General features: G+C 53.0%; 1 protein-coding gene across 3 annotated transcripts in view; it reads left to right on the plus strand.

The window, feature by feature from the left end:
• The window catches only part of ARHGAP30 (Rho GTPase activating protein 30), a 51,654-nt gene extending 28,348 nt beyond the window's left edge, over positions 1 to 23,306 (plus strand). Inside the window, exons 7-12 of one of the 3 annotated variants that reach the window (XM_030542167.1) lie at positions 1,115 to 1,286; positions 1,859 to 1,959; positions 3,502 to 3,579; positions 6,839 to 7,327; positions 17,804 to 18,030; positions 18,826 to 23,306. In XM_030542167.1, the coding sequence (XP_030398027.1) occupies positions 1,115 to 1,286; positions 1,859 to 1,959; positions 3,502 to 3,579; positions 6,839 to 7,327; positions 17,804 to 18,030; positions 18,826 to 20,904 (3,146 nt within the window). In that variant the 3' untranslated portion in view covers positions 20,905 to 23,306. The remainder of the gene's footprint in view (positions 1 to 1,114; positions 1,287 to 1,858; positions 1,960 to 3,501; positions 3,580 to 6,838; positions 7,328 to 17,803; positions 18,031 to 18,825) is intronic. The other 2 variants (XM_030542170.1, XM_030542169.1) reach the window with 2 other exon arrangements.
• The last annotated feature ends 3,776 nt before the right edge of the window (positions 23,307 to 27,082 follow it).

The following is a 27,082-nucleotide window of genomic DNA, read 5'->3' on the forward strand; positions in this document are numbered from 1 at the left end:
CCCAGCCTGGGGGATGGGGAAACCCTCCCCATCCATGGGGACACAGAAGCAGGGACCTGGGCGATTATACTCAATTCTCAGCAGCCCCCTGAGCGTGGCTTTATCTTTCTGTCTCTCATCTTCTCCCCTCTGCCCTGGTGGGCATGGCAAGTATCGGCCTCCTCATCTCTTCTGGTTCTGGCCCATCAACCTCCTGAAGCAAATTGGAGGGATCCCAGAAGATCCACTGAAGTACGAGACCATTGTAACGTGTTACCAATATTACACCAGCTGCCTAGAGGCCCCCAACAATATCAGGATCCCATCATGGCAGGTGCTGCGTAGACACATAGCGAGACAGTCCCTGACCCAAAGAGTTTGCTGTCTGAATAGACAGGTCAAAGTGGGAGGGGAAACTGAGGCACAGGGCGGCGCAGTGACTTGCCCAAAGTCACCCAGTGAGATCAGTGGCAGAGCTAGGAATAGAACTCCAGTCTCCAAGAGTCTCAGCTGAGTGCTCTTGCCACTGGACCACACTGCCTCTGAGCTCATGGTGGTGTTGCCCCTTTGACCCGAGGGGGTTGCCAATATTCAAGGCCTTGTGGGGCTGTTTCCAACAAGAGGAGAGATCTGTGCTATGAGGCAGGGATATTCTTTGCTGGAATCATGTTTGTTTATAGACCATGTCCGCAGACTCCTGCTGTAGGAGAAACAACCAACAGCAGGGACTTTCCTTTCTCAGAAATCACCATGTCTGTCCCTCCAGCAGCTCTGTGCCCAAGAAGCCCTGCCTCTCTGCTTCCTCCCGATATCACACTCACAACTGCTTCTCTGGCTTTTTTGCCCCCAACACTCACCACCTGCAGCCGTTATCCTCAGCCCCACTAGCCACCTGCATTAGCCCTGGCCTGGCCGTGCGGTTTAGTGCCTGGCTGGTTGCTCCCTTTGTCTCTAGCTGGTTTTACTCCCTTAAGGAGCTGGGAGGCTCCTTCTCCCGAGCCTGACGGCAGGCTCTTGGCTCCCATTGGCTGTGATTGTCTTTGGACCCGAGACTCCCTGCTGGCAGCCACTGGCACCCACTCCTAGCCCCGACAGCGCCAGCTGAATCATCCGGGTATTTGTTTCCCCGTCCTAGGAAGTGACCGCGAGAACCTCCGGAAATCTCTCCTCCTGTCCGGCTTGGGGTTGCCAGGAGTCCACCCCGACAGCCAGACCATGTCCTACAACTTGCCCGCCATGTTGAACCAGGGAGACGGCCCGCCGCAGATCCGCCCCTACCACACCATCATAGAGCTCAACGACCACAAGTACGGGCCCCATCCCTCCCCTCCCTTCTCTGTCTGGGCTGTACCAGCTGCCTGGGTTTAATCCCCAGTGCCCCGGGTGCAGATTGGTCCCCGGGAGCAGGGGTTGGAACGAGGAAATGCACCAAACGCTAGATGCTTTCACACATCATCTGAGCTCTAATGCACCTGATTCCCCAGGGGGATGGTCCCTGACCACATATAAACTGGGGCAGGCAGGAGGAGAAATGGAAATCACAGGTCCATGGCTGCTGGGCAAATGGCTGGTGAATCGACCAGCTCTGTCTGTAGACAAGTAGCACTGTCAATTCACTAGAGGGCGACAGTGAATATACCCACGCATGTGCCCAGGCACACACCGTGACAGGGTCAGAGATACACAAGAGCTGGACTAACACATCCCACAAGGGAGCGCACGCAGAGCACCCGCACAGACCATGACGGAGAGTCCTGACGTGTCCCACCCCACAGGGCCCAGTGGTGCAAGCAACACCCACACCCCGCAGACACGGGCTCCCTCCGCACTGGAGCCTCCTGCCTGTGGGTGCCGTTCTAACCTCTGCCATTCTTCACAGAAGAAAAGGCTCCTTGAAGGTAAAGAAATGGAGGTCGATCTTCAACCTTGGCAGATCCAGCAATGACTCCAAACGCAAGCTGGCCAAGGCAGAGGAGAAAGGTACGTGGTGGGGAGGAAGAGAACCAAGGGAGGAAATGGCAGGCTAGAAGAATGGAGAATGAGGGGTTAATTGGGTCTGGCTTTCTGGGGGCTTTTCCCTTCCTTACTGGTTTTGTTCACGCTCCCCATGCAACTGCTGGACTTTCCACGAGGGCCTTTCCCATGATGACTGGCCTCTGCTAACAGGAATAGCCCTGCCTGGAACTCGGAGTGTCCATCCCACGGGAAATCCCCACATTCTGGAATCTCCTTCTGTCTGAACAAAAAGCTGAAATTTCAAAATTCCCCACAAACCAAAATGTCTGGGGAAAAAATGGTTTGGAAAGATCCAAGCGCTTCTTTCTGATAAGGTGAAAGCGCTTGTTTCAGTGTTATAATAATGCAAAGCAATGCAACAGAATGCAATGCAATGCAAAGCAATACAATGCAGTAGAATACAATACGATGCAATAGAATGAAATGAAATGCCATAGAATTCAATGCGATGCAATAGAATGAAATGAAATGCAATAGAATTCAATGCAATGCAATTAAAATGATAAAGTCTAAATGAAACATTTTGATATTTTTTCATCCAACACTTGGAGGAAATCGATATGATCCCCAGAGTTTGTGCATGTGCATGGGGGGCGGGAGGGTGTCTCCTCTGCAGAGTTCTGGGTCTGCGAGGTGCAGTGGGGAGGAGTGGTCCAGGCTGAGTCCCATTTTACCCCCTCCCCCACTCAGTGCTTCAATCCCTACTTTGGCTGCTTCTGCAGCTGCTTGTACTAGCTGGCGTCTCAGGCCAGGTCTACGCTTAAAAACTAGATTGACCTACGTCGTTCAGGGCTGTGAAAAATTTTGCACTCTGAGTGCTGGAGTTAGGTCGACCTGACCCCCAGTGTAGCCCTAGCTATCGCCTTCCGGAAAGGTGGGTTAACTACAGCGACAGAAAACCCCTTCATGGTAGGAAGCATCCATGCTATGGCACCACGGTGGCACAGCCGCTGTGCCTCTGTAGCGGCTGTAGTGTAGACCTGCCCTGAGAGTTTTCCATTTACTGTAAAAAGCGACAGAGTCCTGGGGCACCTTATAGACTAACAGATGTATTGGAGCGTGAGCTTTCATGGGTGAATACCCACTTCGTCCGACGCATGTAATGGAAATGTCCAGAGGCAGGTATAAATATACAGGCCAGAATCAGTCTGGAGATAACAAGGTTAGTTCAATCCAGGAGGATGAGGCCCTCTTCTAGCAGCTAAGATGTGAACACCAAGGGAGGAGAAACCCTCATCCTCCCTGATTGGACTAACCTCGTTATCTCCAGACTTGATTCTGGCCTGCATATTTATACCTGCCTCTGGAAATTTCCATTACATTTCTGAGGAAGTGGGTATTCGCCCACGAAAGCTCATGCTCCAATACGTCTGTTAGTCTATAAGATGCCCCAGGACTCTCTGCTGCTTTTTACAGATCCAGACTAACACGGCTCCCCCTCCGATACTTTCCATTCTCTGAAGGACGTTCGCTGCTGTTCAGCTGTGTACTGTGTTTCTTTTGCAGACGACAAATCCACTAAAATGAGCTTGCGGCCGGCCAAAAGCATGGACTCCCTCAGCTCTGTGCCGGACACTAACGATGGTAGGTGGAGAAAGCCTGGGGCGTTGTAAAAATGTGCGGCTGGAAGGGACCTCGGGAGGCCATCTAGCCCATCCCCCCGTGCTAAGGCATGAGTCAGTTTCCTCAGACCACCCCTTATGGGTAGGGACCTACCAACTTCACGGTCTGTTTTGGTCAATTTCATGGGGGGCTGTGTAGGGCACCAAAATGGCTAGGGATGGCCCTGCCGGGAGCCCAACTCTGAAGTCAGAGCCATCGCTACCAGCAGCTCAGAGGTAAGGACAGCATGGTAGGGTATCGCCACCCTTACTTCTGCTCTGCTGCCTGCACAGCTGGGCTGTCAGCCAGCAGCCACCACTCTCTGGCCACTCAGCTCTGAAGGCAACACAGAGGTAAGGGTGGCAGTACCGCAATCCTCTGAAATAACCTTGTGACCTTCCTGCAACTCCCTTTTGGGTCAGGCTCCCCAATTTGAGAAATGCTGGTCTCCCCCGTGAAATCTGTATTGTATAGGGTAAAAGCACACAAGAGACCAGTTTTCATGGGGAGACCAGATTTCATGGTCTGTGACACGTTTTTCATGGCCGTGAATTTAGTAGGGCCTCCACTTATGGGTGTTTAGTATCAGAGGGGTAGCCGTGTTAGTCTGGATCTGTAAAAGCAGCAAAGAATCCTGTGGCACCTTATAGACACGGTCACAGGACCTTACCAGATCAGCCACACCATCACCGGTTCATTCACCTGTACCTCTGCAGAGTTCTGGGTCTGCGAGGTGCAGTGGGGAGGACCACCAATGTAATATACGCCATCATATGCCGGCAATGCCCCTCTGCTATGTACATCGGCCAAACTGGACAGTCTCTACGAAAAAGGATAAATGGACACAAATCAGACATTAGGAATGGCAATATACAAAAACCTGTAGGAGAGCACTTCATCCTCCCTGGCCACACTATAGCAGACCTTAAGGTGGCCATCCTGCAGCAAAAAAACTTCAGGACCAGACTTCAAAGAGAAACTGCTGAGCTTCAGTTCATCTGCAAATTTGACACCATCAGCTCAGGATTAAACAAAGACTGTGAATGGCTTGCCAACTACAAAACCAGTTTCTCCTCCCTTGGTTTTCACATCTCAACTGCTAGAACAGGGCCTCATCCTCCCTGATTGAACTAACCTCATTATCTCTAGCTTGCCTGCATATATATACCTGCCCCTGGAAAATTCCGCTACATGCATCTGATGAAGTGGGTATTCACCCACGAAAGCTCATGCTCTAAAACCTCTGTTAGTCTATAAGGTGCCACAGGATTCTTTGCTGCTTTTACGGGTGTTTGTCTATCTCCCCTCTATGGTCCAGTAAGGACACCCACTGTCTCACTTCTGGTTCCCTGGGAGTCACCCTTCTTGGGCAGAGAGGCGCAGTCCTCTCCCTCCTGACCAGGGTATTTCCAGTCTGCACGGCTCCCCACCTACACATCGTGAATTCCCCAGCACAGTCAGACTGCCTAAGCTGAGCTTTTTAACTTTTCTCCTCAGAGACAGTAAACAACGTAATTGCCACAGTTAAGCTACCACACAGCAAGTATGTTTATTCTTAAGGGAAAAGCATTACAAAGAAAGGTATTAAAAACAATCAGAGAACCTACCCACATGCAGGTTAATAGCCAGAGATCCCTCCAACTCCAGCAAGGGCTCTGGCTGGAACAGTTCATCAAACCCAGCCAGGGGTTTTCCCGTGGCTACAAGTTCATAATTCCTTTTGCTCAGAACAAGAGCCCCATGAATCTGAGTTCCTCCTTTATGCCATTTAGGCCTTTTGATCCTGGGAATAGGTCATTTGTAGACAAAGTTCCCCTCCCCAGGGCGAAAATTTCCAAAGGTCGGGTCCGGAGATGGGTATTTGCCTTCCCCTCCTCCCAAGTATCGCCTAGGAAACCTACATAATGAACAGCTCACTTCTCTCATAGCCCATTGTTTTCAAGAGTCCCTTGAAGCTCGTAACAAGGTTTACAGGAGCCAGGGCTCCTAGACAAGTGCTGTACAATCCCACCGACACCTAAACATGTGCATATTTAATACAACCAATGCCTAAGACACTGAAATGTGAGTCGATCCGGTTGAACATTGTTCAGTGAGGGTTGTCCAAAATATTGCTAGAAATTGCCCTGCCTGCCGCGGTCTAACCAGTTCTTGGGGATCTCCTATAGCGAAGGTTGCCAATTTGGGTTGGATGTATTCCTGGAGGTTTCATCACATGACATAACTCCAGGACAATCCTAGAAAGTTGGCAACCCTAGCTATAGCCTTTGCTTCTCTCCCCATTTCGGTTCAGTCCTCTGGAGGGGGTCAAATTGAGACCTGGGGCCTGATCCCCATTGGCATTACGCCCCTTTACACGGTTGCCTTCCAGGGTAAATGGGTCACACTTGAAGGCCCCTTTGGCTCTGCCGGACTGATGAGACTGAGAATCGGGTCCCCTCTGTAATCTGGTGCAAATCCATTCCTTTCCCCCAATGGTGCAGCTACTCACACCTGGTCTGAATCTGGCATCTGGCTTTGTGGGAGGACAGCCTGGTGGCTTCCTGGTGCCCCTGAGTTTAGCGATCGCTGCTGGACTTCCCTCTGTCTGCCTTGACATGCTCCTCAGGCTCATCCTGGCCTGGCAGGGACCAACTGCAGACCATCCCTCTTTCTTCCCCCCACGTCTTTCATGTGGAGCTGCAGGCTACAGAGGCAAGATTCTAGCTTCAGATCAAGAGGGAGCATTGCATGCTGGGACTTGTTGTCTCTGTGGGCAGCCCCTGTGTGCCGCGTAAGGCCCTGGAACATTGCGGATATTTTTTGGCACACGTGTGGCAGCGTCAGTCATGGGTGATGTACCGCGTTTCCCGGAATGCGGTCAGCACAAGGTCGCTGCTGCGTGAACCGAGCCCCCCAGCTCCCCCCAACGGCTGCTGCGGTCTGACACTGCTGCGTGCTACAAGCAGCACTGAGACGGGTGGGCACGGATGCTCGCGTTCCATGTGCTGGCGGCTCTGGCTGCAGTGCTGTTTCTCCTGCTGCAATGAATCTTGGGGAAATGGCAGTATTGAGCTAATGTCCTGATTCCCATGCAGACACCGGCATTTTCACTGGGGCTTAGCGACGCGGAGCAGGGCAGCTGCAGTGTCTTGCCCCGGTGCCCCTCTGTTTGGGCACCCACCCTATTTGTGAATGTGGGGCAGGGTGAGTGCGTTACTCACCTCTCAAGTCTCTGATCTGTCTCCCTCTTTGCATCTAGACAATGCCAGGCTGGGCAGGAAGAGATCACAGAAACAGGCCCCCCAGCGCCGTGAAAGTTTCGACAGCCCTTCCTCCCGGGAGGAGAGCTTTCTGGAGTCGGACGAATACCCCGACGGGAAATTCCAGGGCGAGGAGGGGCAGCAAACGTTCGAGTCCGAGGGTGAAGCCAGTGCCAAATCAGAGCCCACGACCCCCAAGGCCGGCCGGGCCTCGCTGGTGGGGGGTGCCCCGCAGGGCCGCTCGCCCATGACTGCGCGGAACCGGGCAGAGAAGTGTGCTGGGGTCCATATCTCCGTCCCCTTCTCGGTCACTGTCCCCTTCCACATCACCTCCAACATCTCCCTGTCCCGCCTGACCCGGGGGCTGGAGTGCCCGGCCCTGAGCTATAGCCCCTTAGACAAGGAGGCTCTGGAGAGGTCGTCCAAGGAGCTAGAAGCAGAGGAGGGGCTGGGGGCTAAGACTCCCCTCCCCAAGGAAGATCACGTGGGTAAGCAGCTGGTTTGATTTTGGGTCTGTTTCACAGGCGTGTTGAGGGGAGGGTCCTGTCGTGTCCCATCCTGCCACCATCCCTAGCTCTGCCACGCACCTGTTAGGTGACTTTGGCCCAGTCACTCCCAGATCCTCAAAGGTGTTTAGGTACTTAACACCCATTGGTGTTTGAAGATCTGGGTCATACTGCTGAATTTCCAAAGGTAGATACAGCATGAGACGGGGAGTCAGGAGACCCAGCCTGAAGTCCTGGCCCTATTGAAATCCCAACTCCTCTGAGGACCTGCATTTCATCCTTCCTTTCTATACCCAGCTCAGCCATTGGCCCCCTGGGTGGCCCCAATCCGTACCTCAGTCACCTCCGTGGGGAAATGCAAAGAGCTTTGTAAAGTGCTTTGAAACGTATAGGTGAAAAAGTGCTAAAGAATTCTAAGGATGAAGGTTAATAAACTGCAGGCACCCAAACACCCAAGGAATGCCCCAAAATAATCCCTGGAGAAACACCAAGTCGTGATCAAAGTTGTCAGTGAGGGAGCATCCACAACCACTCTCAGGAAATTGTTCCAACTGTGAATTACCCTCACTCTTAAAAATGCCTGCCTGATTTCCAGTCTGAATGTGTCTAGCTTCAACTTCCAGCTGTTGGATCCTGTTCGACCTTTCTCTGCTAGACTGATGAGCCCATTATCGAATGTTTGTTCTCCACGTAGGTACCCACAGACTGTGATCATCACCCCTTAACCTTTTCTTTGTTAAGCTAACTAGATGGAGCTCCTGGAGTCTGTCACTGCAAGGCAGGTTTGCTAATCCTTTAGCATTCTCGGGATTGAATTGCCTTAAATGGTCCTTAGAATATTAAGAACCAAAAAAGCAAAAAACAACAGCACAAATAGGGACACTGTCAAATTAAAGATGAAAAATTCCCCACCTATTATAAATTATTCTTATTACTGTAGTGCAGTGGTTTTCAACCTTTTTTCATTGGTAGATCCCTAAAATATTTTGAATACAGGTGCAGACCCCTTTGGAAATCTTAGACATAATCTGCAGAGCTCCAGAGGTCTGTGGACCACAGGTTGAAAACCTCTCCCATAGTGCATGGACCAGGACTCTGTAGCGTCAGGAGCTGTACAAACCCCAGTTCCTTGTGCAAGGGGCTTAGACTCTAAGTACTACAGAGCAGAAAGAAATGTAAAGAATCTTGGAAGTCTAAAATACATTTCACCACTGACTTCTTTCTGTAAAATAGACAGACGTGTCAGTTTCACTTTCTGGTGTGACGCTCTGGGGATCTCCGGAGCTGGCATCAGGAGTGGCTACCGCTTGAATGAAAGAGTTACAGCTGCCTATGCGTGATGGTAACAGACTCGCATCCTTGGGCATAGAGTCGGGAAGGCTGGTAATACATGCTGGCCAGTGGGTTATGCGAGCACAGTGATACTCAGACCTCAGCGGTTCAGGAGCCAAATTAGTGATCAGCATTACCCCAAAGAGCCACGGGGGTGTGAATTCATTCTTTCACTTACTATATATCTATTATTCTCACAGCAAAATGACTGACCAAGTATTCTCCAATTGGTAACATACATAGTAAAAACGTCCTGCTTGGTTAATAACTTAGACTGGTTAATAGTTAAATCACACCGTGTTTTAATATCAGGTGCTGTGAAGAACTGCAGGAGCCACGTGAACAAGCCACTTGCTGCTCCCGAGGCTCAGTCTGAGTGTCACGGAGCTAGCCCAATGCCCCGGTGTCGTGGTTGCACACGCCACAGGGGGTTGAAATCCAGACGAAAAACTGTTTCAGTTGGAATTGAAACAAAAACGATCCTAACCCCAAATTGAATTGAAATGTGACTACTGATTTGGGGTTTTCTTACACTGTGTTTTGTACCAAACTCCTGCATTTTTTAGCCTAAATCGACCTGAATTTTAAGATCTCCTGAGCCCCAAACGTGCAATGATGTGAAAATTGCAAATAGATTTTACAGGTAAACTGACAAGCTGCTCCCCCTGCCCAGGGCCAAGTTCAGGTTTCTGTTTCTCTTTGCAGTAGCTGATGCACTGGGGCTGTGAGTAGAACCCTGCAAATCTGCGGCTCTCCACTTTATGTCCGCGGACCACGTTTGCGCATCACTGATTGGATGCGGATGCAAATTTTGTGTCTGGGTAGGGCTCTAGCTGTGAGTGTATTTGCAACCTTGTAGAATCAGAGAACTGGAGGGCTGGAAGGACATCTCGTCCTTTGCTCCCTGCTGAGGCAGGATCATGTAAACCCTGCCGATTCCTGACAAGTGTTCGTCCAACCTCTTCTTAAAAATCACCAGGCTGGGGATTCCACGGCCTCCCTGCAGGGCCACCCAGAGTGGGGGGCAAGTGGGGCAATTTGCCCCCGGCCCCACAGGGGCCCCCACGAGAGTTTTTCAGGGCCTCTGGAGCAAGGTCCTTCACTCACTCCAGGGGCCCCGGCTCTGGGTCGTTGTCGTTGGTAATTCAGCGGCGGGGGGGTCCTTCCGCTCTGGGACCCGCTGCCGAAGTGCCCTGAAGACCCACAGCGGGGGGTCCTTCTGCCTAGGGACCTGCTGCCGAAGAGCTGGGTCTTTGGCGGTAATTCAGCAGCGGGGGCCCCTCACCGCAGGTCTTCGGAGCACTTTGGCACTGGGTCCCGGAGCGGAAGGACCCTCCGCCGCCAAATTACTGCCAAAGCGGGGGCCCCACACCGCCGAGGACCCCAGGCCCCCTGAATCCTCTGGGCTGGCCTGCCTCCTTGGGTTGCCTGTTCCAGAGCTTAGGGTTAGAAAGCTTTTCCTAATATCTATCCTAAACCCTTGCTGCAGTTTAAGCCAATCCTCCTTCTCCTGAACAAAGAGAACAATTTGATCACCACCCTCTTTACAACAAGCGACCTAGCACTAATTTCTGGGTGTGTCCTAATGGAGAACTGGGAGCCTTATGGTCCATTAAGTATTGTGGGGGCATCCGCTTCAACAGGGACCTGAGGTCAAGTTCAGACAGGGAAGCAGCTGTACATCTAGGGTGGCAGCTATAGAGATAAGCAGCAGCAGCTCTTATCAGCTGTGAAGTGCCCTTCCAAAGAGGTGCTTTCAGCCAGAGAATTGGTTCTGATGCTGGATGGCTCCTGCCTTGTATTTCATTGGTTGTGTGTGTTACCGCGCTGTATATTGCAAGGGAATTGGATGGGTGATCAGGACTTTTCTGCTCCTGGAGTTGAATTAGACTTTTATCCCCAGCGGTTGTTGTGTTTTTAAGTGTTACCTGGACCTGTGTTTTTAAATTTCACCTCCCCGTTAGGACGAGGAACTTCTGAGATTAAGAACTAGAGGTCGGCCTGAATGAGAACCCTGGATCCAGAACCCTAGACTATGCGAAAGGCACTGGGACTATCGGCACTGACTCCAAGGGTGCTCCGGGGCTGGAGCACCCACAGAGAAAAATCAGTAGGTGCTCTGCACCTACCGGCAGCCAGGCTCCCCTCACCCCCCGCCCACCTCCTCCTCCGCCCCTGAACGCAACACATCCCAACTCCTCCACCTACCTCCCAGCGTTTCCCACCCGGCCACCTCCAAACAGCTGTTTGGCAGCTTTAGCACACTCGGGGGCGGGCGGGGGGAGTGGGAACGTGGCGCACGTGGGGGAGGAGGTGGGGCCAGGGGGGATTTGGGGAAGGGGTTGGAATATTGGCAGGGAGGGGGTGGAGACTTTGGGGAAGGGGTTGGAATAGGCACAGGGGTGGGGTGGGAAAAGGCAGGGGGCAGGGGCAGGGACTCATGGAAGGGTTGGAGTGGGGGGCAGGGCTGGGGTAACGGGGGGGTCAAGCACCCACAGAAAAGCGGGGAAATCGGTGCCTATGACTTGGATCCAAACTTGTGTCCAGTTCGGTTTCAAATCATCTTGGCTTATGACTGGAGTTGACACGCAGGCTGCGTTCTGCTCTGCTGTGGCAGCGTCTAAGGACCTCAAGAAGGGATCAGGGCCCTGTAGTGCTAGGTGCTGTACATGCAAATCACAGAGCTAGCCCATGCCCTAGGGAGCTCACAGTCCAGCACAGACAGGACACAACAGAATCAACAGACACCCAGGCACAGGTGGGAGGAGATGCAGTTGACGTGCCCTTTGAAGCAGTTTGTTTGTCAACCGCAGCATCTCACTTCCCCATTCCGAGTCGAGGCAGCTCTGTGATGAGCCAGCCAGACCTCAGACCCACAGGCAGTATTTAGGGAACTTTCCCTTCCTCTACCCCATGTTGTTTCTGAATGTGCCTCTCTCCCACTTTCCTCCTCTGCCACAGATGCATGAGTAGGTTAGGACTTCACCTGGCCTTCCCCCCCTACACACACACAGTTGGCAGGCCTGTCGTCTCCTAGTCAAATTTGGCACAAGCTTTCCATCTCCACTGTGACGTTTGCCCAGCCCTGGCAAGTTTGCATGTCTCCGCATCTACTCCAAGGGAGTGGCAGGCTATCCCAGTGGTTAGAGTGCCAGCATGGGACTTCTGAGACCAACGGTCCTTTCCCTGGCCTGGGTGACTTTGTGCGAGTCACTTTGTGTCTCGCTTTGCAATGGCAACAGTAGCCCTGTCCTACCTCACTGGGGAACTGGGAAGAGGAAATGTGCCCTACAGATTGTGAGGGGCTCAGACCAGGGGCACTGGAACGGGGGGGGGCCAGGGAGACACCCCCCACACTTTTTACCAGCCGTAAGAGAGAGTGACGGGGGATGGGGCAGAGAGGAGCAAGCAGTGCAGGGTTTTAGGGGGAAGAGTTGGCATGGGGTGGGCGAGAGGGGGGGGCGTGAGGGCAGGGGCTTGGGGAGAAGGGGCAGTGTGGGGGCATGGCCTGCGGGGGGCAGCTCAGCGTGGGGATGCCGGGCCGCAGTTCAGGCACCAGTGGCCATCCCACGTTAAGGCACTTCCATCGCTCCTGCCTCAGATGCAGCGATGCCGGGGGCCAGAGCAGTATCAGAGATAGTTGAAGTGTCTTCTTGGGGGGCAGCAGAGAGACCTTGAGGCTTCATTTGGACCGAGAGACCATCAGTCATAACAAACAATGTGGTGTCCTTCTGCACCTCCCTGTGCCGGAGGGCTCCAAGCATTTCCCAGGCACTCATGAATGACGCCAGATGACAGCCCTCTGGGCTGAGGAGGTTGGTAGTGCTATCCCCATTGAGGGGCACAGAGGCATGACCTTCCCACCTGGATGCAGCAAGGGCAGGTCTACTCTACAGAGCCTTGGCTGCTACAGGTGTGCCGGCAAAAAGAGTTCTTTACTCAGCATCGCCTCACCACCTCCAAAAGCACGTGTGGCTACACCAGGCGTTTTGTTGGCACAGCTATACCAGTTAGGGTGGGTGATTTTTTTTCAGACTCCTGGCCGGCATCGCCATACCGGCAAAATGTTGTGGAGCAGCTCAAGCCTTGTCGATTAAGATGTCAGGGAAAGAGGGCTGTGAATGTAGCTGTTGTCATGAGTGGTGCTGTTACACCAGCAGAAAAACCCCGTCTGCTGGCGTGAGCGATGTCTGGGCTAGAGGGCTGGCAGGTGTGGCTGGGCTGGAGCATCTCCATAGCGCAGAGCATTAATCTGCGGCCTAGGTGGAAAGAGAGCCCAGGTCTTCTGAATCCCAGATGGGCATGGCAGGCCCCATTTCAGGACAGCACCCGAGCATACGCTTAGCTTTAAACCCATGAGTGGTTCTGCTGGATTCAAAACTCAAGCACATGTTGCTGGGCTTTGCTGAATCAGAGCCTTAACCACTAGGCCAGTAGTTCCCAAATGGGGGTGCATAAACCCCCAGTGTCCACATAACACTTAGTGTCAGGGCTGGGACATCGGCAGCTGGGCTTAGTGATTAACACAGGGTGGGGGGCAGGGTCCCCACAGCAGTCAGGGTTCAGAACCAGGCGGCCTGGAGCTGAGGTCAGGAATGGAGAGTCAGGGCACAGGAGGAAACCGAGAGGGGGTTAGCACTAGGTGAGCAGGGCAGAGCCCAGGTGTACAGGCAACTTCCTCTTCCGCCTTCTTGCTCAAATAGGGACAGTGGGCCAATCAGAAGCTCCAGTGTTCCACCAACTGGGGGACCCAGGAGCAGAGCCTTCTAGCTGAGCTGGGCTCCAGGGATTCCCAGTTCAAGGTGAGGCCTCTGCATAGGTGCCAACTTCCCCTTTGGCTGGTGGGTGTTCAACCCCACCCCCCTGCCCCACCTCTTCCCACCCTTGCACCACCCTCACCTCACCCCTTCTCCAAAGTCCCCACTCCACCCCCCCTTTTTACCATCCCAGCCCCACCCCTTCGCCCCATTCCACCTCCTTCCCCCAAGTCCCCGCCCCTGCCCTGCCCTGCCTCTTCCCCACCTCCTCCTGAGTGCACCGCATCCCTGCTCCTCCCCCTCCCTCCCGGAAAGTCTTAAGCACTGCCAAACAGCTGTTAGGTGGTGGTGGGGGGCCGGAAGTGCTGGGAGGGAGGAGCAGGAACATGGCATGCTCGAGCTGGGGGAGGTGAGCAGGCGGGAGCTTGTCTGCCGGTGGCTGTGGAGGCCTCTAGTTGGTTGGGTGAAGGCTTGGAGCATGATGACCCTCCCAGGACTCCTATAGACCTGGGTTTGTGACCTGTGGGTCATGACACTTTGGGGCTGGTCATAGGGTGCTTAGCTGCCTCCTTGTTCCCACCTGCTCAACTGCATTCAAATAACAGCTAGCCTGGGTCAGACCACTGGTCCAGCTAGCCCAGTTTCATATCTCTGAGAGTGGCCCATGCCAGATGCTAGAGGGGATGAACAGAACAAGGCAATTATTGAGTGATACATCCATGGTCATCCAATCTCAGCTTCTGGAGGTTTAGGGACACCCAGAGCACTGAGCATCCACAATGACTCCAAGACCTCTTTCCTGAGTGGTAACAGCTAATTTAGATCTCATCATTTCATATGTGTAGTTGAGACGATTTTTTTCCAGTGTGCATTATTTTGCATTAATTGACATTGAATTTCATCTGTCATTTTGTTGCCCAGTGACCCAGTTTTGTGCGGTCCCTTTGTAACTCTTCAGTCAGCTTTGGACTTAACTATCTTGAGTAATTTTGTATCGTCTGAAAACTTTGCCATCTCTCTGTTCACCCCTTTTTCCAGATCATTTATGAATATGTTGAAAATACTGGTTCCAGTACAGACCCCTGGGGGACCCTACTATTTACCGCTCTCCACTGTGAAAATGGACCATTTCTTCCTACCCTTTGTTTCCTATCTTTTAACCAGTTACTGATTCATGAGAGGACCTTCCCTCGTATCCCATGACTGCTTACTTTGCTTAAGAGCCTTTGATGATGGACAGTGTCAAAGGCTTTCTGAAAGTCCAAGTACACTACATCCACTGGATCACCCTTGTCCACATGCTTCTTGATATCCTCAGAGAATTCTGATAGACTGATGAGGCACGATTTCCCTTTACTAAAGCTATGTTGACGCTTCCCCAATATATTGTGTTCATCTATATGTCTGATAATTCTGTTCTTTACTCTAGTGTCAACCAATTTGCCAGGTACTGAAGTTAGGTTTATCAGCCTGGAATTGCCGGGATAGTCTCTGGAGCCTTTTTAAAAAATAGGTGTTGCATTAGCTACCCTCCATCATGTAGTACAGAGGGTGATTTAAGTAATAGGTTACAATGTGCAGCAGCAGCCAAAAACACTAACAAAATGTTAGGAACTATTAGGAAAGGGATAGATAATAAGCCAGAAAATATCATAACACCATTATATAAATCCACGGTACACCCCAACCTCAACTACTATGTGCAGTTCTGGCTGCCCCATCTCAAAAAAAGATGTATTTGAATTAGAAAAAGTAAATTGGAAAAGAGTCAACATGGCTTTAGTAAAGGGAAGAGCAACAAAAATGATTCGGGATCTGGAGCAGCTTCCGTATGAGAAGAGATTTACAAGACTGGGACTGTTCATCTTGGAAAAGAGACAACTAATGGGGGTATGATAGAAGTCTATAAAATCATGACTGGAGAAAGTGAATAAGGATTTACCCCTTCACATAACACAAGAACCAGAGGTCAGCCAATGAAATTAATAGGCAGCAGGTTTAAAACAAAGAAAAGGAAGTCATTCTTCACACAACACAGTCAATCTGTGGAAATCGTTGCCAGGGGATGCAGTGAAGGGCAAAAATTTAACTGGGTGCCAAAACTAAGTAGCTAAGTTCCTGGAGGATAGGTCCATCAATGGCTGTTAGCCAAGATGGTCAGGGAAGCAACCCCATGCTCTGGGAGTCCCTAACCACTGACTGCCAGAAGCCGGGATTGGGTGACAGGGATGGATCACTCAATAATTGCCCTATTCTGTTCATTCCTGCTGAAGCATCTGGCACCAGCCACTGTCGGAAGACAGGATATTGGGCTAGACGGACCATTGGTCTGACCCAGTCAGGCCATTCTTACATTCACCAAGGGGGAGGACAAGAAAGAATCATCTTAGATTGCAGCAAGGGAGTTTCAGTTGGATCAGCAGGAACAATTTTCTAACTGTGCAGACCCAGAATCAGGCACAGGAGAAGCTGAGCAGAACTTCAAGGCAAGGGAGCTGGACCTAATCACTTCTCCTGGATGTCTCCTTCCTTCCTTCCCTCCCTCTCTTGGGCAGCTTCTTTCCAGCCCAGAGCTCTTGATGCCCTGGGGCCCCATTGAACTGGATTTCTCTGGCCAAGTGTGTGCCCCCCAAAAGAGCCAATGCCCCCAATTCTGTTGAAGGTCCCAATGGTCTCCTGCTCCCCACCCCCAACCAAAGGCAGAACAAGACCCAGTGGCTGGAAGTTAAAGCCAGGCATGTTCCAGTTAGAAATAAGGCAAATTTCTAACAGTGACGGTGGGTAACCACCGGAACAAGCACACAAGGGGAGTGATGGATTCTCCAGCTCGAGATGTCTTTGGATCCGGAGCAGATGCCTTCTGGGAGACATCCTTTAGCCAAACACGTTACTGGGCTCAACACAGGAGGAAGGGGGTGAAATTCTACAGATCAGACTTGATGATCTAATGGTCCATTTGGGCCTTAACATCTACAAACTTCCCTTCCCCCTTTACATATTTCATTAAAAAACCCTCAAATTTTGGATATTTAAACAAAGCTGCTACAGGCACCAGAGACCTGCTGCACAGGAGAAACCCCCAAACCCTGGGACCTTGCCGCTGAATTTCCAGCTAGCTTGTTCTAGAGCATACAGAGCCCTGGAGATAACGTGACACTCCCCAAGCGTCCAGAGAGGGCGGTGGCCACGGAGACAAATTATTCTGGGCTAATCTGTGAACGTGATGAAGTTAAGAAAGGGGGAATTTAGGCTAAACTTCTCTGCTGATGTAAAGGGGTGCAGCTCCATGGACTGCAGTAGCATTTATTCACCCAGTTACACCAAGAGAGAATTTACCTCCCACTGAAGGTCTGTTGGCCAGTGGAACAGTCTCCGAGGGGAAGTGGTGGGAGCCCCATCCCTTTGGGACTAAGCCTGGAGTGGACAAAGCTGGGGTGGATTCTCTGCCTTCATCTGCACCCGGTGAGCTGCTTAGACAACAGAAATCGAGTGGAGACCTCCCACGACTCTCCTGCTCCGGCCAAGTCACCGGCAGGTACAAACTAAACAGCCACAGCTGGCTCCTACACCTCCCACTCCAGAGCCATGGGCATAGAGGGGGAATATCGAGGTGCAAGGAAGTGTGTTACAGTGGGAAGACACCAGCAATCTCCACCTGGTGTATCATCTCCTGTACACTAGACCATACCCAGCTAGCATGATAAAGCAGATTCCAAGCAGCTCTGGCTTGTGTCATGGGCGAGAATCAGGGAGCCAGGATGGTTTCTCTGATGTCTCCTCATCTCCTCCACCCCCCAAGTCTGCTGTGTTGGGCAAAAGTTAGGCTCCCACTGAGAGCCTGCCAGCTCCTACTGCAGCCCTTTGGGGGGCATAGGGAGCAGGACGGGACCTGAGAGGGCTTTCCCATCTTTGCTGCTGGTTCCTGGTGTCAGGTTTTGTTTTGGAACGGAAATGCTGGGTAACGTAACTCTGATGTCCCTGCACAGGTTGGTCAGCATGGGGATTGAACCTGGGATTTCTGAGCTCATCATGCATGAGCACCCATTGCCTGAACTAAGAGACTTAGCCAAGGCTGCAGTAGGCTCATCAATCTTAAACTGGCCTAGTCCCTGCTAGAGGGGGACAGAAAACCACACTGAGTAGGCACAGTTCACAGTAACTTCTGTACCACTCCTGCCATGGTAACTGGCTGTGGTGGCTGATTCCTTTGCTACTTTTGAACAATCTTGGGGCAGGGAGGCCTAGTCTTCTCCTGAGCCCAAGGCTGGAGCCCAGACCTGTGAGGAACGACTGTCCCACATCACCCCCTTCAGCTAGAAGGGCTGCGGGGCCTCTTGCTGAATCCATCTTCTGTGTTTAATTCTTGAAGCAGATACAAAGCCGGCGAGTGCTCTGGACTCAGAGGAGAACAGGCTGTCCATGGAGGTGCAGGACTCCTTCTCATTTCTCGACAACCAGGATACCTGGCAGGACTGTGGCACAGAAGGCGACCAGCCAGAGAAGAGCTTGCTGGAAGAGACCACCTCCGATTTTGCTGGGGACATGCTGGAGGGCTTCCAAGGAATGGATGACGACATGGAGAGCAGGTTCATGAATGTAAGTTCCCGGTCGTGCTGAAATCTAGATCCTGGCCTTTCGCACCAGCCATGTATTAGAAACTGAAGCAGTGAGCTAGGATTTGTAGGAAGAGCGAAAGGGATGGCTAGACAGAGAGGTGTGCATGGGGGTAGACAGATAGAAAGCTAGAGGGGTGTGTATGAGGACTGACAGACAGACGGTGTGAGGATGGGCGGGCAGACAGACAGATGTATGGGGAGGAAGGGAGAAGAAAGGCATGGCTGGATGGATAGCTAAACGACTGTGTATGGGGATGGACAGACAGACAGAGGGGTGAGTAGGAGGATGGATAGATTAGATAGATGGACAGGCAGACACTCCAGATGATCGATTGTATTACACAGCTACTGCTTCCTGTAGACACATTTGTACCAGGTATGTGACCTGTAATTAATCGGTCCATTGTCTCAGCCCCCTGTAGGAACGCTGTCCCCTCATTACTACATGCCATTTCTGTAGCACCCTTTGGGTGCTAGGGAAGGAGGCAGTGCCCCTCACCCATGCCCCCCAGCCACCTCTTCCCACTCCCAGGAGAGCCTGGGAAACCAGAGAGGCAAATTCTGGCTGGGACAGGCCTGGTGGGGAAGTGAATGCAGAGCAGAGGGGCCCCGGCTGAGAACCCCATGCCAGCTGTGCCCACTGCTCCCCCTCAGGGAAACTGGAGGCTGTTAAAACCTCCATCAGCCAAATCAAGGCCACGTGCCAGTGACGGCGCCTGCGGTCGTGGTGTGACCAGCCTGCTTAGTGACTCTTCTGCGTGCTCTCAATCCCTAGCTGGAGTTCTCGGTGGAGCCGCCCCCGGAGTACCTCTCCATCGAGGAGTGCATGAACGAGGAGCAGTACTACATGGCCACCAGCTGCTCCGACACCGAGGAGCTCTCCAAGGAGACAGACTCCGAGGAGGTATTCCTGAGTGCCTATGATGACCTGAGCCCCTTAGCTCCTGACCTAGAGATGTTGCGACAGCTCGGTGCGGAGCACGGGTGGGATGTGCCTCTCCCAGAGGGGGCGCTGGGTGGCGAAATGGCTCAAGAGATGCTGAGCAACCAGCCCCCAGGACCTGTTGAGGAAGGGCCATTAGCTAGCGACACCAATGGCTCCTCTTTGACCAAAGAAGGCAGCAGCACCAAGGTGCCTCTGCCAGACGGCCCTCATGCTCCAGAACTAGCCACACCACGTGGGAGCAAGGCAGCCGCCGAAGAGCCCCACAGCGCCCTTCGCCAGCCAGAGGGGCTCGAAGGGGACGGGGCTGAGGGAGGGGCTGTGGAGCCCAGCCCAGCCATCCAGCGAGAAGAAGGCATAAAGATAACAGGGGGCAATGGTCTGGAAGCAGGCCCTGGCCCACCCAGAACTAAGCCCACCACTGATGTAGTGCCAGTGCAGGAGCACCAGGGCACATGGGCTCCGGAGAATGAAGGCCACGGAGCCCAAGCCAGCAATGCCGGAGATGAGCAAGTGCAGGCCCCGAGGTTAAGGGAGGCAGAGCTGGCTCTGTGTGCTCAGAGCCATGAGGCCAACAGATGTGCCCCAGAGGAAGTGAGAGCGCAGGAGAGTCAAGGGGGCTTGGCTCCTCCCATGCTAGAGACCAAACAGCCAGAGAGTAGAAAGGACCCACCTCAGCCTCTTGAAATGAAGACCGCACCTACCCTCTCACCGGGATCAGGGCCCGAGCCCCCTGCTGTCCCCATACGTGAGAGTGGCCCCATGTCCACTGCCCCCTTTCTAGAGACAGACCTCGAGACCACCGCTGTCCCCCTGGATCAGAGTGGTCCCCAGGCCTCCATCTCCTTGCTAGGGACAGGCCATGAAGCCCCCACCGCCCCTGGATATGAGAGCGGCCCCGAGGCTGCTTCTTTGCTTGAGACTAGCTCGGATCTTGCATCCTGGTCTGATGCTTCCCTGTCGCTGGGGAGTGGCCCCACAAGCCTTCCCCTGGAATCTGGGCCACTGAAGCCCGTACACCTTCCCGTTCTCCCCGAGCCTGACACGCTGGCTGGGGTGCGCCCCGACGGCAGCGCCCCCATGAGAGTCACTTCCAGCACTGTTCGAGTCCAGCAGGTGAAATCCGTCCCCATAGTGCCCCCCAAGCCCCAGTTTGCCAGGATGCCTCCTACCGTGAAGATGACGATGCACCTGGGTGAAGCATCCACGTGGCCCAAGCTCTCTGCTTCAGAGAAGAGCTCTGGCGGTGGGGAGACCAGCCTGGGGAAGGGGGCCTCTCTCCAGAGGCAGTCGCACCCTGTCAGCCTGGGTGTGTCCTGCCAAGTCGCAGAGGTCACAGAGTCGAACGAGGAGTGTTCCCCGCCCGGCCCTGTGGAGAAGTGTCCCAGCAGCACAAAGAGCCATGAGCTCCCCGAGACTTCCCTCCAGAAGCAGAGGCAAGCCAGCTGGCGTAACGGCGGCAGCATGTCTTTCGACACGGCAGTGGCCCTGGCCAAGGAGAGGCACTTGGCCCAGGCCCCGGTTCGGAGGATGCAGACCTATTGCGTGGGGGATGGTCGGGAGATGCACGGCATTCCCAAGGTGGAGAAGCCCCTGCCGTTCCCCAGGCCTGCCCTAAAGCCTGTGGGCCAGCGCTCCCTGAGGCCGCTGAGCTGCACTGGTGCGCTACTGTCTCCAGACGCCCCGGCTATGGGCATGCACCCACCCCTGCCTGACACGGCCTGCGAACCACGCCTGGTGCCTGGCCAGGAGCCGCTGCCCTTCGCCCAGGAGCCCGCAGCAAGGAGCAGGCTGAGCATGCCTAGGCTTGGCCAGCGACCGTCAGACATGGAAGAGGCAGTGGGGCCTCTCCCGCAGCTGCGGCGGTCGCTGGCTTTTGAAATCAGGGACTGTGGAGGGTCGGAGTTGTGAGGGAGCGGCGGGGACAGTTCCATGCTCATTGACTGGTGGGCTGCCAAATCTCAACCAACATGGGTTACTGCCTTAACGCACCATCCTGCACCCGCTGTTCCGAGTCCAGTCCTGCTACGGGTGGCTGGCACCGGACGACTGGGGCTGGGAGGGTTGGGTTGTGCAGCAGGAAGAAACATCGTATGGTTCGGGGAGAGGGTCTGCTTTCCAGGAGCAGCCTCTCCGAACTGCAATGGGCCACATGAGTCCCAGCCTCAGCCAGAGCTAACGCTGTTCAGACACGATCGTTGAGCCAGCCATTCCCTCCGCGTCTCCTCCAGAATAGTGATGTTCATCTTCCGCGCAGACGAGAACAATGTCTGCTCCAGCCAGCTAGATCCACTTCCACCAGGGCTGAACCTGGCCCAGCTTGGCATTGGGTGGGTGGGGAAAGCCATGGGGCTGGTGCTCCTGTGAATAATTCGAGGCTGGATTCTCCAACGTGCTGAGAACTCACAAAACCCACTGGGAGCAGCAGAGGGCCAGCACCTTTGAGTGAGGTCACCAGTTCCTATCTCCATCCCCGGCTGAGGGAACGCCAGCCCTGGAGACCAAGGGGTCATGCTTTTTAAAACAAGAGCAGCGGAGGGTCTCTCCAGAGACGGCCCTGGGCTGAAAAACCACAGCAATCTTGCTCCCAGCTCCCCCACCCCTTTGCAGTCATCTCCTCTTTTGCTTTTAGAAAATAAACAGGTCAAGAAAGTTTCCTCTCTCTTGAATTCAGCCCCAGGACTTTCCCCTGCCTCCTGTTAGTCTGCATCCCTTAGCCGCAGGGACCGGTCTGCTAGGTCACAGAACCTTTCATTGCTAAACTTGCAGCCCACCTGGGCGGGTTGTAACTTAAGGGCAGCAGCTGATGGTTGTTCCTGAAACAATGTAGGACAATCAGCTGTTTATAGCCAGCTTCTTGTAATTTCAGAGAAACCGCTGGCACTGCTTATTTGTGGTCGCCAGGCTCAACAGAGAGGCCAAAGAATGAACCAGCCATCGGTGGCTGGGCTCCTTTCTGATGCTCCTCCAGGGCACGGTTAGCACATACGTAGGAGATCTTGCACCTCTGCAGCCCAGCCTGTCCCTTTTCTCTGGGCAGATAGCAGGTGTCTGTGCAGGGACACTGCCTAAATCCCTAGAAAATCTACTGTAGGAAGTGAGCCTGAATCAGCTGGTTGCTGGGCTAGGTGGGACATAGAGTCCATGGCCACCTCTAACGTCCATCCTCCTGCTGCCTATCATTTATGAATGCAGCAGCTGAGTCCTTGGGTTTCCACTCACTTTTCTCTCTGTGTTGCTCCATTAGTAATCTTATTTCATTGGTATTTTTGGGTTCTCCAGTCTCTTGTTAATCTGAGATGGCAGCTGGGTTGGGTTTGACAACGATTTGTAGCTACCATACCCTATCACGGGATAATAAAGATAGTTTGGAAAAAGTCCGCGCAGTTGTGGTGATGGCTTTTAAAATGAGATCCTCTGGCCTTGTGCTGCTGAGTCTTCCTGAATGGGCAATCCAGAGATGCCACGCCAGAGCAGAGCACCGTGAGTGCTTGGGTTGAACTGGGCCGAACGGGGTCATGTCATGCCTTGCCGATACAGTGCAGAAAGGGCTCATGTCACTTTAAAGGGTGTGGAAATGAAATGAGTTCAAAAGGCGAGGCCAGTGGCACTGCCAGCTAGGCCTTCTGTGGGCAAAGAGCTGGGTTCAAATCCTGTCTGATTTGAAAATGTGTGCACATTGAGGTAGGGGGGTGCACTCTCCACGTCCAACCTAGTAAGCGCTGGGGCCTTCATCCCCATTGGCTTGCCTCACCAAAACCACTCAGGTCCTGATCCTGCAAGGAGCTCCACATGCCCAGCTCCCTGTGCTGAGCCTGTTGATTCAATGGGGCTCTGCATGGGCACAGGGGCCTGCCCACCTGGAGCCATTGCAGGATCAGGGCCAATGCTTGGTCTCATTGAGCTGAAGTGCTCATGGGATAGCCAGACTGGAGTAGCAAGGAATGGCGCAGGCCAGGCAGTAGGTGTTTCTGCTGAGCTGGTTGGACAGGAGCTAGGCTCACTGAAGGTTCCACACCAGCAGAACTCCGTGAAGCCCCGGACTGGAATAGGTGAGGACAGTGGGGCAGGAGTGAGGTTTTAAAAATAACGGGCCTGATTCTCATTTCCTTCTGCCTGATTCTCATCTCCTGTTCCCCCTCCTCTGGCAGTGCCCAGGAGTCTTAAGGCGAAGAGGAAAGATGATTAGAGTTAGACAAAAAAATTTAAAAGAAGCCCTGTCCAAGGCTCTAGTCATCCCTGCTAGAATTGAGAAAACTGAGGGATAGCTCAGTGGTTTGAGCATTAGCCTGCTAAACTCAGGGTTGTGAGTTCAATCCGTGAGGGGGCCATTTAGGGATCTGGGGCAAAAATCTGTCTGGGGATTGGTCCTGCTTTGAGCAGGGGATTGGACTAGATGACCTCCTGAGGTCCCTTCCAACCTGATATTCTATGAGATCACCCTGCCACCCTTGCCTGATGTCTCTCCCACCCCCCCTGTGTAGCAGCTGGTGTAAACAGATGTGTCCTGCAGTAGGCCCTGAAGGTCAATAGACCTGGGCTATTTCAGGCCAGTGGCGAAGGCTGGGATCGCAGCTGCGGCAGGATGGTCTCTCTGGCAGAAAAGTCCCAGCTCCGCTGAGGCTTTATCGACCAAACTCAGCAGGCTCAGATTCAGTCTAGACACCAATCAGTGCAGATCACATTGCACCAGTGACTTGCTGCTTAGGGAGCCAGATGCCGCATTCTGCACTTGCTTGACTCTCCAGATGGGCCCCAGGCATGGCCCCGTGGAGATCACATTGCAGCAACGCAGGCTCAAGCTGGCCAAACCATGGATTATGCTCGTGGCCCCTGCACCTGGAAGAAACGGCTGCAATCTCCTGGCCAGGTGCAGAGAGGAAAAACACTCCTGGGTCTTGCTGCTATCAGATCATCCCGCTGTGGCTGAAGATCCACTACGACCCCTAGATTGCGAACATCAGGTCCCAGGTGTTGGGCACATGCCCCCAGTCAGAGTGGGAGATACTAGCCTTGCTTTCCCATCTAGTTGCTTTCCCTGTCCTACCTGCATCACCTCAGTCTGATCTGGATTGAGCTTCAGCCAGCTCGCCCTCATCTCTCTGATTCCCTGGGCTAGACAGCTAATAGCACTGGCTAAATCAAATACTGAGCATCCTGAAGGCACTGCAGCCCATGCCTCCTTCCTAGCCCTTCCCATGGCCCCATATTCCTACCGAACAGGAGGGGAGACAAAATGCACCTCTGCAGAACCTCCCATGAGGTGAAGAGAATTCAGCCCAGAAACAGGAACAGAGCCACCGACGAGCAGCATCGTCTATCCCTGCTGCAGTGTAACATACACCTGCTTTAAGGGCCTGCCACAGTGGAGTAAAAGGGCACTGGTATAAATGAGAATCAGACTCTACCTCGGTACTTGGGTCTGGATTTTAGGAGGGGTCCTTACTGGAGAAGGACGAATATGAGGGGGAGATAATAAATTTGCTGAAAAGTGCATTTTTTCAGGGCACCAAACCTATGAATGAATTCAGGGCAAACTGGGCAAAGAGGTTTGACAAAAGGAAAACAAAAATCAAAGAAGCGGAAACCGTTCCTATGGAAAGGCACCATTTCAACTTTTTGTTTCAAGGGAGGGTTTCATTTAGCTGATTTATTTCCTAAAACGAAAACAACAAAAGGGGTGAAAACAATCTGAAATGACCTGAAACACCAAATACTGACAACAGTTATTTCAGGTCAAATCAAACAAACCAACAATTTATTTTGCTTTGGTGAGAAAAAATAAAAATCTTCAGTTTTGGTTCAAGCCAAGCCGTTTTTTGGTTTTGTTTTGATTTTTTTTTTGGTCTGAGGCCAAACCAAATGAGGTCTATTTGGGTGGCCGAACACCCAGCAGCGGCCCAAGCTCAAGGCAGGGAATCCAGCCTGAGAGTGCTCTGGGGCTAGAAGGGTGAAACATAATACTATTGTCCCAGGGTGGTGCGGGGTGGTCCCCTGGCACACCCCCTGTGGTCAGGCATGGTGCTATGGGTCAGCTCCTGCCTCAGTTTCCCTTCACCTGGGGCATAAACAAGTCCAAGTAGGGTTTCCACTATTAAGGAGTGTCCTCTTCAACGGGACTCACTTATTTAATGGAAAAGCACAACACAAAGACTTAACGGAAAGCTTCATACAGCTGCTCCACCAGATCCCCACCGCCCTGGGACAATCAAGCTTATGTTTCACTCCTCTAGCCCCAGAGCACTCTCAGGCTGGATTCCCTGCCTTGAGCTTGGGCCTCTGCTGTGTGTTTGGCCAGGTGCCAGTTTCTTCTTGCTGAGTCAGACCCTGGTAGCTCCCCCAGGAGGTCCCACGCCCAGTTTGTTCTCCTGGGATGCTCTGGTCCCTTGCCTGAAAGTCCGTTCTTCTCTCCCTAAACCTCTATTCCCCAGTGAGATGAAACGCCACTGGGAGTCACTTCCGAACCAGCTCCCCTGAACAGTCTCTGTCCTCTGAACCTTTCTCTGCTCTGGGGCTAAATTCCTCCTTGAGTCCTCATAAGCCCAACACCTTCTTATCTAATTAACTGCCTGCCCAGCTAGTGAGGCTATTAACTCACCACAGGTAGATCTGGGTTGGTTCATTCCCCTTAGTGGAGTTTGTCACAGATAGACTGGGTGCCTCACCTGCTCAGGGGCCAGCCCCTATGCCAAGGTCAATAACATTATCCCCATTTGACAAATGCAAAAACTGAGGCACAGGGTGGCATGGTCACTCAGCAGATCAGAGACAGAAATTGAACCCAGGTCTCCTGAGTTATAGTCCTGCACTCTAGCCACTAGGCAACAGCCTATATAAAGAGGAAGTAAGGAAATCCTTTTAGTAGAGGATATTAAAAAAACCCAACAACACTTTACAGGCGGGGGTAAAACCCAGCAACACAGACAAGGAGTAAATAAAACCCCATACATAGAGGGACCGAAAAGTACCCTACATCCACAGAGAAATAAACAATTACCCCTTTCAGGAGTTCGTAATTCCCCTCCCCTATATGTTGCAGGGAGTGAAAAAAAAACTTTTACTATAGGCAAGGAGTGTTAAATCTGTCAGGGAGTACAACAATCCATATATCAGAGGAAGTAAGAAAAAAAACCTAATTAGGGTTAAAATAAAATCCAGTATAAGGGTATTTTTGTTCAGCATCTCATAGTCTGGATGAGGATATTGAAGTCAGCACCAGACTTGCAAGAGGGAGAGACATTCTGGAAAAATGAGCATCTGTTGATAAGAGACTTAAATCTGAAGACTAAATTCCAGCTCTTAATAACTTACATTTGGTCTGTGCTAAAGTCCAGCTGTCAAACATGGACATTCAGAGGCTGGGGATGAGGGGTTTGGGGTGCAGAAGGGTGCTCCAGGCTGGGATTGAGGAGAGAGGAATCAGGGCTGAGGTAGGGGGTTGGGGTGCTGAGGGGTCAGGGGCGCAGGCTCCAGGCAGCGCTTATCTTAGGCAGCTCCTGGAAGCATGACCCCTCTCTGGCTCCTATGCGGATGCGCAGCCAGGAAGCTCTGTGCATTGCTTCCCCATCTGCAGGCGCCGCCCCCGGAGCTCCCATTGGCTGTGGTTCCCGGCCAATGGAAGCTGCGGAGGTGGCACTTGGGGCTGGGGCAGTGCGCAGAGGCCCCTGGCTGCCCCTGTGCCTAGGAGTTGGAGTAAGGCACATGCAGCTCCTTCCGGGAGCCACGCGGAGCCACGACAGGCAGGGAGCCTGCCTTAGCCCCGTTACACCACCAGCCGGACTCTTAATAGCCCGTTCAACAGTGCTGACCGGAGCTGCCAGGGTCCCTTTTCGACTGGGGTTGGGCACCTGGCAACCCCAATAAGAGGCTGCGGGAGCGACGCCTGCCGCGTGCCTACGGACACTGGAAGGGAAAGCTGAGGGCAGAAGGACATGAGGGTGCATGATGTGGTTCCCTGCAGGGTTCCTCCCAAAGGGGGCAGTAAACTAACCCCACTCCCAAGGGGCAGCCTGGGGCCAGGAATGCCCTTTGCCCCTAGCAAATATGGCCGGAATGTCTTCTGCCCTCACCCAAAATGGCGCCTGCCAGA

The sequence above is a fragment of the Gopherus evgoodei genome, chromosome 24, assembly GCF_007399415.2.
Source record: "Gopherus evgoodei ecotype Sinaloan lineage chromosome 24, rGopEvg1_v1.p, whole genome shotgun sequence".
NCBI classification, from domain to species: Eukaryota; Metazoa; Chordata; order Testudines; family Testudinidae; genus Gopherus; species Gopherus evgoodei.